The 12,606-nt window shown below is 64.0% G+C and overlaps 2 protein-coding genes across 2 annotated transcripts in view; one reads left to right on the top strand and one right to left on the bottom strand.

The window, feature by feature from the left end:
• Window positions 1-323: 323 nt before the first annotated feature.
• On the bottom strand, window positions 324-6,113 carry MNEG_6620 (hypothetical protein; the record flags this gene model as incomplete). The annotated part of the gene is made up of 11 exons (XM_014044907.1): window positions 324-1,272; window positions 1,474-1,639; window positions 1,879-2,491; window positions 2,707-2,894; window positions 3,124-3,821; window positions 4,015-4,188; window positions 4,337-4,449; window positions 4,674-4,799; window positions 4,971-5,108; window positions 5,196-5,509; window positions 5,789-6,113. 11 exons carry the CDS (start codon window positions 6,111-6,113, stop codon window positions 324-326), a joined length of 3,804 nt encoding a protein of 1,267 aa, XP_013900361.1.
• A 2,031-nt stretch (window positions 6,114-8,144) lies between these two features.
• MNEG_6619 (hypothetical protein) overlaps window positions 8,145-12,606 on the top strand; it is a gene marked incomplete at both ends in the record, with an annotated part of 7,740 nt that continues 3,278 nt past the window's right edge. Inside the window, 8 exons of the mRNA XM_014044906.1 lie at window positions 8,145-8,214; window positions 8,444-8,965; window positions 9,266-9,516; window positions 10,076-10,255; window positions 10,500-10,612; window positions 10,817-10,990; window positions 11,271-11,974; window positions 12,285-12,472. Of these exons, the coding sequence (XP_013900360.1) occupies window positions 8,145-8,214; window positions 8,444-8,965; window positions 9,266-9,516; window positions 10,076-10,255; window positions 10,500-10,612; window positions 10,817-10,990; window positions 11,271-11,974; window positions 12,285-12,472 (2,202 nt within the window). The remainder of the gene's footprint in view (window positions 8,215-8,443; window positions 8,966-9,265; window positions 9,517-10,075; window positions 10,256-10,499; window positions 10,613-10,816; window positions 10,991-11,270; window positions 11,975-12,284; window positions 12,473-12,606) is intronic.

The following is a 12,606-nucleotide window of genomic DNA, read 5'->3' as shown; positions in this document are numbered from 1 at the left end:
CTGACAGGACGAGCGGGCCATTGTTAGGCTGCTGCCGCAGCGCCGCCACTGCCGGCACCGCCGCCTGCGCCGCCTTCGCCGCCGCCGCGGCCGCCGCACCCTGGTCGTGCAGCCGCCAGTCCCTGCAGCAAGTTTGAGCGGGTCGGCAGCATCGAAACGAGATGGTAGCGCATGAGAATCTTGCAGGTCGCGTGGCTCATAGCCAACCAGGCATGTTGCGATGCCGTGCCAGCCAGGCATGTGCCGATGCCGTGCCTTCACCATCATGGGCAGGTGCAACACAGGCGGCACGGTGCTGCAACCAGGTCCACCTGCGCCCCCGCTCACTTGAAGACGGCCTCAATAAGCTGTATCTCGCACGCCACCTGGCCGCCGCACGCCGCCGCGTCCATGTAGCGCGCCGCCTGGTTGACGCTCGCGCCAAAGTAGTCGGCGCGCCCCTCCTCGTTCGCCACCAGGCTGCGCGGCCGGCCCTTGCACACGCCCATCTTCACGCGCGGTCCCCTGAACAGCAGCGTGCCGCTGTCAGGCGCGTGCTCCTCTCCAAACTCGGGGAGCGCCAGCAGCGCCGCCGGCCAGGGCGCGTACATGAGCGCCTCCTGCACCAGCAGGCACCACTGCAGCGCGCCCTCTGCGTCGCGGAACGCCAGCATGTAGCGCAGGCCGCCCTCCTGCTCGCGGCACAGGTAGCCGCCTGGCACCGCGCGCAGCGCCGCCACGTACACCATGCGCAGCAGGCGCGCCATCTCCCGCACCTCGCCCGCGTGCCGCCACCGCACAAGCCACTTGGCGCCCTCAACCCCAGCGCACACGACGGTCACATGAGGCATGAGGTCGGGCGCCACCGCCGCGTCGCGCAGTGTGAGGGTCGCGGCGCCGACAGCGCCGGGCGCTTCAAAAAAGCCGCGGTCAGTCTGGCGCCAGCCCTCCTTGAAGGCCAGCGAGTTGCCCCACTCCCTGGCCCTGTCGGCTAGGCAGCTGGGCGCCACGCTGTAGACGCGCAGGCGCCCCGACTTGCGTCTCCGCTGCTGCCGCTGCCGCCGCCGCTCCTGCTGCTCCTGGTCCTGCGGCTGCTGACCGGCGCGCTTGCCGCCGTCGGCGGGGCCCTGCTGCTGCCTGGGCGCCTGGCCCGACACCACCAACTCGAGGTTGATGCCCGGAACCTCGTACTCCCCCATGTCTAAGATCACGAGCTTTGAAGCCTTCAAGGCAGGGACAGCGGTTGTTTCCTCGTCCGCTCGAGAGCAGCTGGGGCGCAGCCACTTGGGGACGCTGTAATGGCGGCAGGCAGATAGGAAGAATTGAGAGGATGCATGAGAGAACAAGAATGCGTGCATATGACGTGTGCTGCACGGTGCGTGCCTGACAATCACCGACTGGCGGCAAACTTTGAGGCCCTTGCATGCCTCACTTCTACTGCTGTATGCGCGCCTATACCAGGCCTGCCCCACGCGCCTGCACGTCACCCCGCACCTGCAGTTGCCGTGAGTGCACAACAACCCTGAGCCCGTTTGTTCCGCGAAGACCTTGTCGTTGTAGCCGTGGTGGTCCACCGCGGCCAGGCTGCGCTCGTCCCTGATCTGCTCAAAGGTCTCAGCATCCATCAGCACCTGGCCGCCGTTTGCCATGTCAGACACCACTGCGGGCGGCAAGGAGGCCGCGGGGCGGCTGATTGATCAGCCATGTGAGCATGTACTCCGGGAATTATAGTGGAGCGCCAGCAGTCAAGGCTGGCGAGAGACGACAAACAGTCACAGGGGCGGCAAGAAAGGCGTGCCATCCGAGCTGTGGTTCACAGTTTAGGGCTTCATAATAGAATTTATCTGCAAGCTGATGCAGCAGAGCAGGCATCGTCAACGTCGATCTTGATCATCTCACCCTTGGCCAGGTCAAACACGCCGCTCCTCGTGATGTCATCGCCGAGCGGCAGCTTCCCGGTAGCTACCCCCATACGCACCCTGAGGCCGCAAAACACGCTGTCATGGCTGGTGGTGCTGTCGCTGCCCTGCCGCATCAGCAGCTTCATGAACGCGCTGCCCGGCGCGTCAACGCGCGCCTGCCTCTCGCCGAACCCCTTGCCGCCCTGCTGGAGCGACACCCCAACCAGCGACGCGCCGCCGACGCTCCCGTCGACGGTGTCGCTCGACGCTCGCAGCGCGCCCGGCGGCAGGCTGCTGCTCGTGCTGTTTGCGTTGACCAAGCTGTCGTCCGCCGTGACATTGTCGTCGCGGCTGTCGCTGCCGCTGCCGCTGAACGACGGCAGCGTTGCCAGCGGCACTGTGGGCCGCATGGGCAGCCAGCCGTGGGTAGCAGCCGCGTCGGAAGTGTACGACGCCACACCCAGGCTTCCAACGCCGAGCAGCTGCCGCAGGCGGCTGGGATGGCCGCCTGTTGTGGTGCTGCCCTTGTTGAAGCCGACGTTCTCACTGGGCTGGCCGTGATGCTTTCCCTGGTGGGTGTCATTGCCAATGAGGCCAGCCGACCAGTCCACCTGGAACGCGGGTCGGGGGCGCGTTTGGTGAGGACATGGTGGCAGCGCGTCGTCAAGATGCTCCGCTCATTTTCAGACAGAGAGGCCATGATTGGTTGTCTTATCTCTTTGTTGCGCTTGCAAACCAGTTGATGTTGACATCTGCAGATGTGTGCAAATGCAGATGCACTTCCAAGGGCGCACGACACGTCACCACAGTTCTTAGCACCACGCACCTTGTGCATGGCCTGCTGCGCCTGCAGGCAGAAGGCCACGGCGTCCTGCGCGTCGTAAAAGGCGAGGCCCCAGGAGTCGCCCTCCTGGTCGATGACGTGGCCCGCGTTGTCGGCGGCCGCCTTGCGCAGCACCGCGTTGTGCATCGACAGCGCCTTGGTGGCCAGGGCCGGGCTGGTCTTCATCAGGACTGCGTCAGGAGACGTGGAGGCGGTGAGTAAGGGACCAGGCTTGTGACAGCCAAAGTGACAGCATGCCCAGTCCCCACCCAAGGCCGACAAATTGACCTGATTTGGCAAGCATCACGATCATGCAAGACAGCCATCGCTTGGCCGATTCCAAGAGTCTGGGCCCGACAGCAAATGATCCTGAAGTTGCTGGCCGTGACTCATTCTCAGATATCGGACAAAGCCACTCACCCGAATAGGCCTCGATGTCGGTGATTACGATGGAAACATTCGCCCCGTCTTTGGGCACCCCCAGCCGCCGCTTGCGCTTGAGCTCCGCCTCCCTCAACCACCGGCTGCGGAACAGCAGCAGGCGCCGGCTGAGCAGCAGCAGCGACAGCGCGAGCAGCGCGATTGCCGCGCCGAGGCCGACCAACACCCACATCGACGCCGACAGGGTACGGGTGTATTCGCAGCGCATCACCGTGCCGTCGCGGCTCCACACCGCTTTGTGGCCCTCGAGGCAGACGCAGCCCTGGTATTGGTAGTATGAGGGCGACAGGTCCCACTGCGCCGCGAGCACTTCCAGGCTCGGGTCGGGCAGCAGGTAGAGCGCCGCGGGGGGGCAGACAGTGATGATCCTGTCGGGAGACAGCTTCCTGATGGGCCGGCAGCTCATCTTGCTGTTGTCGCTGAGGGGGATCGTATAGCCCGCAAACTCCAGGAAGCAGGGCAGAACGTTCTCCCCGGCACATCTGTACGGCGGCGGCTCCCGGCCCTTGGCGCGCTCTGCCGCGTGGGCCTCAGCGAGCTCTGCCGGGACACAGCTCATGTTGGTGCCCCGCAGGCCGACGCGGTGGAGGTGCGCCAGGCCGGCAGCCTCGTCGGGCAGGCGGCCGACCAAGCCCGTGTTGTTGGCCAGGACCATCTCCCGCAGGTTCCAGGCAAAACTGCAGATGGGTGAGGGCGGAAGCACGTGATGTCACAGCTAATCAGCCTGTGTAACCCATGGCTGCTCTAGACAGCTCAGCAGTGACTCAAACCAAGGCCATCGCACGGGCGAGCTACGGCATAAGGGCAGTCCTGAGTCTGCCTGGGAGCCAGTTTGACCGATGCAGCCGCAGCAGAGATCACAAGACTCACCCAAGCGAGGGGTTGAGTGTGCCGGTGAAGTTGTTGTTTGCGAGGTTGACGCGGGCGATCTGCGGAAGGAACCACAGGCCACGCCCAATCGAACCAGAAAGCTTGTTTCCGGAGACGTCGAAGTGAGTCAGGAAGGTCATCAAGCTGATGCGGTCATCAAACCCTCCTGTGAGTCTGTCCGCACGACGCCACATTTGGGGGTGATGGCAAGAAGGGTTTCAGACTTGCAACGGTGTGCCTTGGGGAGCTTTGGGCGTGTAAGCCAGGCGCATACATCGACACCAAAGCAGGGTTCAGTCCCGGGGACAAAGGGGGGACTGACCTGTTGCCAGACAAGTCCAGATATGTCAGCAGCTGCATGCGGAATATGGGGTCTGGCAGAACTCCTTCAAACTTGTTGCGGCCCAGCTTCATTGAAACCATCTGGGTCCAATTCTGCAATTTGTTTTAAGTGTGAGTGGCATGTGCACATGTACGCATTGTGATGGCCAGGCCTGTTTGGGATGCTGCGGTTGTAATGCCCGGGCTGGCTCGTCATTCAATATTTCAAAGAAAGCAAGCGCGCTGTGTGCTGCATGCCGATCTGGATAGTGGCCGCCTCTCTGCTGCTGGCCTGAGTGTCCCTCCTCTGTGCTCCCTCTGCTCGCCGCAATACGCACCTTTGTTGCAGGGACGCTGCCCGTCAAGCGATTTGAAGACAGGTCCAAGGACGCCAGCTGCAGGCAGTTGAGGGCTGCCGTGGCGGAGCCCTTCAAGCGGTTGCTGTGTAGGTTCAGGACGGCCAGCTGCGAATCGCGACCACATATGTCTGGCGGTATGGTGCCTGTCAAGGCGTTCAGCTGGCAGGACGAGGATAAGGCAGGGGGTTGGAGGTGAGTATATTGCCATAGCAGTTTTCGGGCAATCCTTGTGGCCACTATGCTCATCATCGCAGGACTCCAAAGGGAGCCCTGCACCATTGCGGGTGCCAGCAGCAGCAGCAGCAGCAGCAGCAGCAGCAGCAGCAGCAGCAGCAGCAGCAGCAGCGGCAGCACCAGCAGTAGCAGCGGCAGCGGCGGCAGTAGCGGCAGTGGCAGCAAGAGCAGCCGCAGCTGCTGTGGCGGGAGCAGTGGCGGAGGAAGAGGCTGCTGCGGCCATCGCGCCACCGCCCACCCCCGTGCGTCACCAGCCCTAGGGCTCACCTGGAAGTCAAGCTCAGTGAGAAACTTCAGCTTGGAAATCGCCGCAGGAATGGTCCCCACCATGCCTGTAATCTCTTCCTCCTCCTTTTCCTTCTCATCTTTGCTAGCCTTTGCTTCAGAACCCTCCTTTGCGGCGGTCTCAACGGGCGGGTTGACGCCCGCATTGGCGCCGAGGTTCAGGACCCGCAGCTCCTTGAGGCTGCCGATCCAGTCGCCGATGCTGCCATGGAGGAAGTTGGTGCCGAGCTCGAGCTGCCGCAGCTTTTTGAGGTTCGCAAGCTCTGCAGGCACCGTGCCACTCAGCCAGTTGTTGGCTGCAGGGTGCGGATTTGGGGCCATGGGGTTTGCAGAGTGCGGGCAGTTTGATGGCAAATGCTGCCACGCTGGCCATACATACTAACACAATTGTTTTAGGATGGCATGCACAGGCTCCAGTGCACTGTCGCACAGGCCGACGACAACCCACCCTACATCTGCACCATATATACGCTGACCCCTGGCTAGGTGCTGTGCAGCCGTCTTGACAGCCGCGCATCAATCACTTATTCACGCATCCAACCAGTTAGCCACGGTGCAGGTACGAAAGGACCCACCGAGGTTGAGGACCGTGAGGTTGGTGAACCGCCCCCAGCGCGGCTCCAGTGCGCCTGAGATGTCGTTCGATTCGAGGTTGAGGCCGACCATGCCGCAGGCGTGCAGCTGCTCCGTCGCATCCATCAGTGACGGGTTGGAGAAGCTGCCATTGACGTTGTCCGCCTTGATCGCCAGGCTGGCCACGCCGTTCACGGCCCAGCATTCGCCGGCCGCGAGCGCCGTTTGGTCGCAGCAGGTGACGCCCCACCAGCGGCAGTAGGGGGGCTGCTTGGCGCCGCTGCTGCTGGGGATGATGCGGGTGCATGAGAAGCTCCGCGTGACCATCCAGGACTGGGCGTGCTGCCACGGGCTGCTGACATTGTATGTGAGCCGGAAGAAGGCTGATAAGGCGTCGCATGTCGCGCGCTGGCAGGCCAGTGTGCAGATGCCGCCGACGATACCAGGGCACGTCGGCGGCGGCGGCACCTTCTGCAGCGCTGTGCGCGGTGTGCGCACGTCTGCCTGAGTTGCACCTTGCGCATGAGCACCTGGGGAGTGATGGCGAGTCGATGCGCCCGCATGCCGGCGGTGGCGGCGCGTTGTGGAGACGCTTGCCCGTGGTGCCAATGCATCCGTGCGACTCGGGGCAAGCCATGCCATACAGGGCTTGCAGCTTGCAGCCAATGTTTTCTGTACGCCACTGGTCAGGTTGTAACTCGTGTGATCGTGGGCCCCGTGAGCTCACCACACAACAGCATCAAAAGCGCCACCAGCTGCAGAGCGCCGCGACTCTCCGCCGGCCTCGCGGCCGGGGCCATGAAGGCTGCGTTGTACATGCTTCAAGCTGTCATTCGCCTGCCACATGCATCTGTCTCATCCTCGCAGCAGTGCCAGCTGAAGTTGTAGGCACCAGGCTGGCCCGCAATCTGAACCGGGCAGCCGGACTTCCACGTGATGTTTTCACGGACTTTTCATGCCTCGTGTACAGCTGGATAGAACCTGGCCGGCCACGACTGTCAGTCACCGGCGATGTTCACGGTGACAGGTCTGATGAAGACGGGTGGTGTTTCGGTTGGGCTCCTTTCGGCGAGGTGCTGATGCGGATGGACAGTAAGAATCGTAGATTTTCAGAATGCCCAAAACGCACCTGCTGATGGCTGCACGTTACTGTATGGTCGTTTTTGTTCCCGCCCCCACATGGCGTGCGCTCACATGGTGATGACAGATGACGAGTTTGCACTGGTACAAAGGCGAAGGATGGTTGGCATGAAGGTCCATAATTCACTTTACTTGAGAGCAGAAGGGCAGGCCGCCAAGGCGACGATCCCACCAACGAGGCCAGACTGGGCCCGAAAGCCAATGTGGGATGGGGGCCATCGACACAGCTCGTTGGTGGCAGTGAGGTGATGTAAGATGCTGCAGCTCATCAACATCATCATATCTGCAGCTCTTGATGGAATCGTTCAAGTCAGTTGAGGCGGTTGCAGGAGTTTGGTGGGAGTGGGGTGTATAGGCCGGCCGAACGCAGCAAAGCTTGCTGCAGTCTCATAGTCAAGTCCACAATCCCTAGACTTTCCAGGGGCGCACTGTGGCAGGTGATGATGTCATGCACGTCATCGCTTGTCTGCCTTTGACAGCAGGCCGCGCTTAGCCAGTGTTGGCGTCAAGCCGAGCATGCCAGGACGGCCACGTGACGCAGCTGGCTCCCGTGCCGTCGAAGTGGCCTCATGCAAGGAGTGTTAAGCCACCTGAATGGATATCGCGTACCTCTGCTCTGTGTTTGGGTGCAGTTTTGCATCAGTATGTTGGCGCTTCGCCGGTCCGCCTCTGCTGCGGTCATGGTGGTGGTTGGGCGAAGGGGTAAGTTATGGGTGGCCTGGCGGCGGTGGTGGTTTTATGATGTTTGATCCACGGGCTGTGGTGTGATGACATGCAGATGCAGACAAGTCTTACAGAGGGTGGTGAACGGTGGGCCTGCTTACAACACGGCTGGGCAGTGCGAGTGAGGCGAGTCATTGTGAATCGTGGAAATCGGGGCACGCAACGCGCATTGCCTTATTTTGTCAACGCCGCCTGAGAGGCTGGGCAATATGTATGAAGCACGGACGTTATTCTGCATGTCAAAATCTCTTTGCTAGTCCCCAGGCGGGCCGAACAGTGCGAGCTCACAGCGGGTTACAGGCGGTGGGTGGACCACCCGCGAATTGCTGTAACAAGGTGCTGGGTTCGCACCCTTGATAAATACACGATTGTATGAACTACGTGGGGGCTGGTTGACATTTGGCCCGAGCCTGTGCGCGCCCCGGGCAAGTCGATCTGCCGGAGTGCGGAGCGACTCATCCAATGACGCGTTCAAGATAAAGCACGCTCAAATAGATGGCAGTCACGGAGACTGCTGTGCCCTTCGTCGCTGTGGTGGCGAGCATCCTGCTGGTGGTGCCCTGGGGTAAGCACGGGACAGACAAGCAAGCAGAAGAGAACAGCTGAATGGCTTGGGAGCCCTCGGGCCTGTCCCATGCTTGCAAGCCGCGTACAGCGCTGCAAGCGCCGCCATGGTTGTCTTGAGCTGCGCACCCTCGTGCCGCACGACGCTGGCACATCAGGACCCAAAAAGCAAGGTTGACTCCTATCCGTTTTTGCCTTGCCCCACACGCCATCCCTTTGAATTTTTACAGCGGCGCCCGCCCTCGGGGCGCCACAGGGTCCGGGGCGTGCGCCCGGCCCCGCCAAACTGCTGCCGCCGCCGACGTGCCCAGGCGTCACGGGCGGCGTCTGCACGTTGGACTGCCAGCGGGCGACGTGCGAAGCGCTGGCAGCCTTCTTGCGGCTGACATTCAACGCGTCCAACCCTTGGCAGCACGACGAGACCTGGAACGTGACCCGCAGCCGGCCCTGCAGCGCGATCGTGCCGCGCGGCGCGGGCGCGGCGCCGCCAGCGTACTGCCGCTGGTACGGCATCGCGTGCTGCGACCCCGCGGGGCTCGCTGCGGGCGCCTGCCGCGCGGTGCACAGCGTGGCCGTCATCAACATCACAGCCGACAGCCTCAACGGCAGCTACTCAGACCCGCCGCTCATGGACGCGCTCGAGTTGCTGCACGCATGCGGCATGGTGGGGCTCAACCTCGAGTCCAACGACATGAGCGGGGAGCTGGGGCCGCGGTGGGGGCGCTTCACCAATCTGAGGACCCTCAACCTCGGTGCGCGGCGCTGAAGCTTGTTGTGCAGGGCGCTTGGGCTGGCTGGGCGGAGGGCGGCGCGGCTGCGTGCTTGGGCGGGGCGGCGGGCCGCGGCCCGCCAACCGCACGCGGCCAGCCGCGTCTCCATGGCGCGCCCTGCCGCAGCCGGTGACGGCTGCTCCGCCGCGCAAGACCTCGCAGCGGCCCGTTTGTCCTGCGGGCGGCCACATGTGCGCGCAGAGCGCCGCCGCCGCCCTGCTGCGCGCCACCGTCGCCGCCCCTCTTAGCACCCACCCCTCCACCTTCCCCTGCGCCGCGCAGCCAACAGCTGGCTGGCCGGCCTGATCCCGCCCGAGCTGGCAAACCTCAAAAAGCTCGAGGAGCTGGAGCTCGGCGAGAACTTCCTAGCGGGAACGATCGGCGACTGGATAGGCGACCTGAAGTTTCTGAGGGTGCTCAACCTGGGCGCCAACGCGGGCATCAACGAGGGGCCCGGCGAGCTGGCGGGGCTGAGGGGGTCAATACCTGACACCATCGCCAACCTGAGGAATTTGGTGGAGCTGGATCTGCAGGTGTGGGAAGGGAAGGGTTGGCGGTTGCTGGCGGTTGTTGACGGTCGTTAGCGGAGCTGAAGCGCGGTTTGGGTGGGGATTGTGACAAGCATCAAAAGGGTAGGAGTGGAGATGTTGGTGTGGGGTCTGGGGCATTGGGAAAGGGCAGAGAGTTGGCCAAGTATGGTGGGTGAGCAGCTGCTAAGCAGCTGCTATTTTGAGAGCTGGTGTGCTGTCCTGCTGACTTGCATGGGGCGTGCAGCTTGAGAGTGGGGCCATGCAGACCATGGCGCGGGTGGTTTCAATTTAACACTCTGTGTTTGGAGGCTGTGTGCGCAGGCTCGTTGTGGGCGAGAGATTGTGGCGGGCGCACGCGCCAAGCATATCTGGTGCACGCGGCGATACCATGCATGTGGCAGCACGAATCTCTACGCATGCAACAGTATGCGCACGTGCAGTTTGGGCCGCTGCGTGGAGCATCACAGACCGTCACCAGCTGCACGCGGCGCCCAACGGCGCGGCTCCGCGCCACCACCGACGCCCGCGCCCCTGCGCTGCGCTACACCCGTGCCCCCCGCAGATCAACTCGCTGACAGGGACGATCCCGCCGAACCTGTGCGGCGCCAACACATCCATGCGCGTGCTCAACGTGCGGGCCAACCAGATCGGCGGCCCTGCCAGCCCCGTCACAAAGTGCACGCGCCTGGCATCGCTGGACCTCGGTTTCAATGAGTTCACCGGCAGCCTGCCCGCCACAAAGGTGCGCAGCGCCTGCGCTGCGGCCCAAGCGAGTGGAGGAGCTCCTGGCAACCCGGCTGCGGCAGCGGGCGAGGAAGCGCTGAACCGCGGGGACCACCGCGGCTGGCACGTTGTACCGCATGAGCGTGCGCGTGCTGATCGTGGTTCTTATGCGTGCATGCAAGCAAATGCAAACGCGCTCATGCAAGCACATGCAAACACGCTCATGCAAAGCACATGCAAACCGGCGCCGCCTCCGCGCACAGGATTGGGACCACATGGTGTCCCTGATGCTGGGTCACAACAAGTTTTCGGGGGAGATGCCCGATGACCTGTACCAGATCCCCCTGGTCACGTACCTCGACATCTCCAACAACAAGTGCGGCCCGGCCCCAGGCCCAGGCCTGCCGCGCTTAACCCCCTTCTTAAGCTGCTGCAGCCCGCCTGACACGCAGCGGGACCCTGGGGCAGTCACGCAAGGGACCCCGCTTTCGGCCCCGCTTTCAACCACGAATACCGTACTCCCCATCGCCGGCCCCACTGAACCCTTATCACCGCCTGCTGCAACCCTGATCACCCACAGCCTGGTGGGCGAGGTAAACGACGGCATCAGCCTGCTCATCTACCTGACAGATTTTGATGCCTCTGGCAACCACCTCACCGGCGCCGTCGGCAGCGGCCTCTTCTTCCTGCCACAGATCCAGCGCCTGAACATCGCGAACAACCGCTTCACCGGGACGCTCGACCCAAACCTAGGGTGAGTGGCCCACGGGGCCGCTGGCGGGGCGCCGGCGCCGGCCCTCGCCCCACGTGTCTGCCCCCCTGAACACCAAACCCTGAACCTTGGAACCCGAGCCGCAACTGCATCTGCATCGACACCTGCCAGTTTAACCTGGTCAGCGGCTTGCCGCGGGCCTGCCAGCCGCGACCAGAGGCCTGCCGCCCTCTGCCGCCCCCGTCCCTGGCCCATTTGCGTCGATCGGCGCTCATGGGTTCTTGCATCCGAACCCGCCGACCCCTTTCGATCAACCTCGCAGCCTGGCCTACAACCTGCGAGAGCTGATCCTCGCCAACAACACGCCCCTCGTCGGCCGCTTCCCCGACGAGGCCGCCGGTCTGGCGCACCTCCACCGCGTGGGCCTGGTCGGCACCAACATGAGCTGCGTGCCGCAGGACGTCGCAGAGGCCGCCGAGGCGGAGCGCGCCGCTGGGCGCAACCCCGGCGTCTTCAAGTGCCCCGAGAAGGGCCTGCTGCCGTGCTTCCTGGATTTTGAGTCGTACACGATCCCGCTCAGCGACAACAGCAGGATGAGCTGCCGGCCGATCAGGCGGCGGGCGATGGACGAGGTGATGGCGACGTGCCCGCCGGCGGCGCTGCTGTCGGCGCCGGACAAGGCAGAGGAGGTTCTCGCGGCGCAGTGGGACCTGCCGCCGGCTTATTATCAGTACCAGGGCTGCGCCTGCCTGGAGGGCTGGCTGCCGGTGTGGTCGCTCAACGGCACGCGGCTGGAATGCGTGCAGGACAGCCGGGTTTCGCTACCCGCCTGGACCTGGGTGCTGGTCGCGCTCGGCGCCGCCCTCGTGCTGCTGGCGGGCTCGCTGCTGCTGCTGAGCAGCCGACTGCTGCTGTTCCGCAGCCGTTGGCTGCGGGAGGCGGAGCTCAAGCGGAAGCGGCGGCTAGGGTTACCCAAGGAGGGAGACAACGTGTGCGTGGTGGTGACCGACATCGAAGGCTACTCATGTGAGCACGGGCGCCCAGGGGCAGCAGTATCATGTCTCCAGAGGCGCAGGGGCTTTGCAAAGCCCCTGCGTCGGGGGTCGGGGCGTGCCTGGACAGGGCGTGTCCGTCAGCCTCAGAGGCTTAGCAACCGGGCAGCGCGAGGGTGCATTTTCCTCCTGCGCTCAAGCGCCCAGTGCGGCTTGCCTCCTCGCAGGCCGGCCGCACGGCTTGCATGCGGGTGTGGATCCTCTGCGTCGCCGTCGGCCCTTTAATGCCTGCTCTCGTGCGCCGAATCCCTTCATATTGTGCTCATTGCTCGGCCCATTTGCAGCCCTGATGAAGGCAAGCCAGAGCCTGACCACCAAGGCGCTGTCGATGCACAACGCGGTGCTGCGCAAGGCGGTCAACGACAATGCGGGCCACGTGTTTGACCAGGAGGGCGACTCGTGGCGCATCGCGTTTTACGAGGCGCAGGACGCCGTGGCCTGCTGCCTGCAGGCGCAGCAGGCCATGCACAAGGTGCGCGCACCGCAGAGCTCGTGTCCCGCGCCGCGCCGCGGGTGCGGCCAGGCGCGACCATGCTCCACTGGCCGCTCCTTGCCCCTGCTTGCCGCCCCGCCGCCCGCTCATTCCCAGCCCGCCACCCCCCCCCC

This window comes from Monoraphidium neglectum, assembly GCF_000611645.1.
Source record: "Monoraphidium neglectum strain SAG 48.87 unplaced genomic scaffold scaffold01091, whole genome shotgun sequence".
Classification (NCBI taxonomy): Eukaryota; Viridiplantae; Chlorophyta; class Chlorophyceae; order Sphaeropleales; family Selenastraceae; genus Monoraphidium; species Monoraphidium neglectum.
Note: the sequence above shows the minus strand (reverse complement) of the source record. Positions and strands in the feature narration are given on the sequence as shown.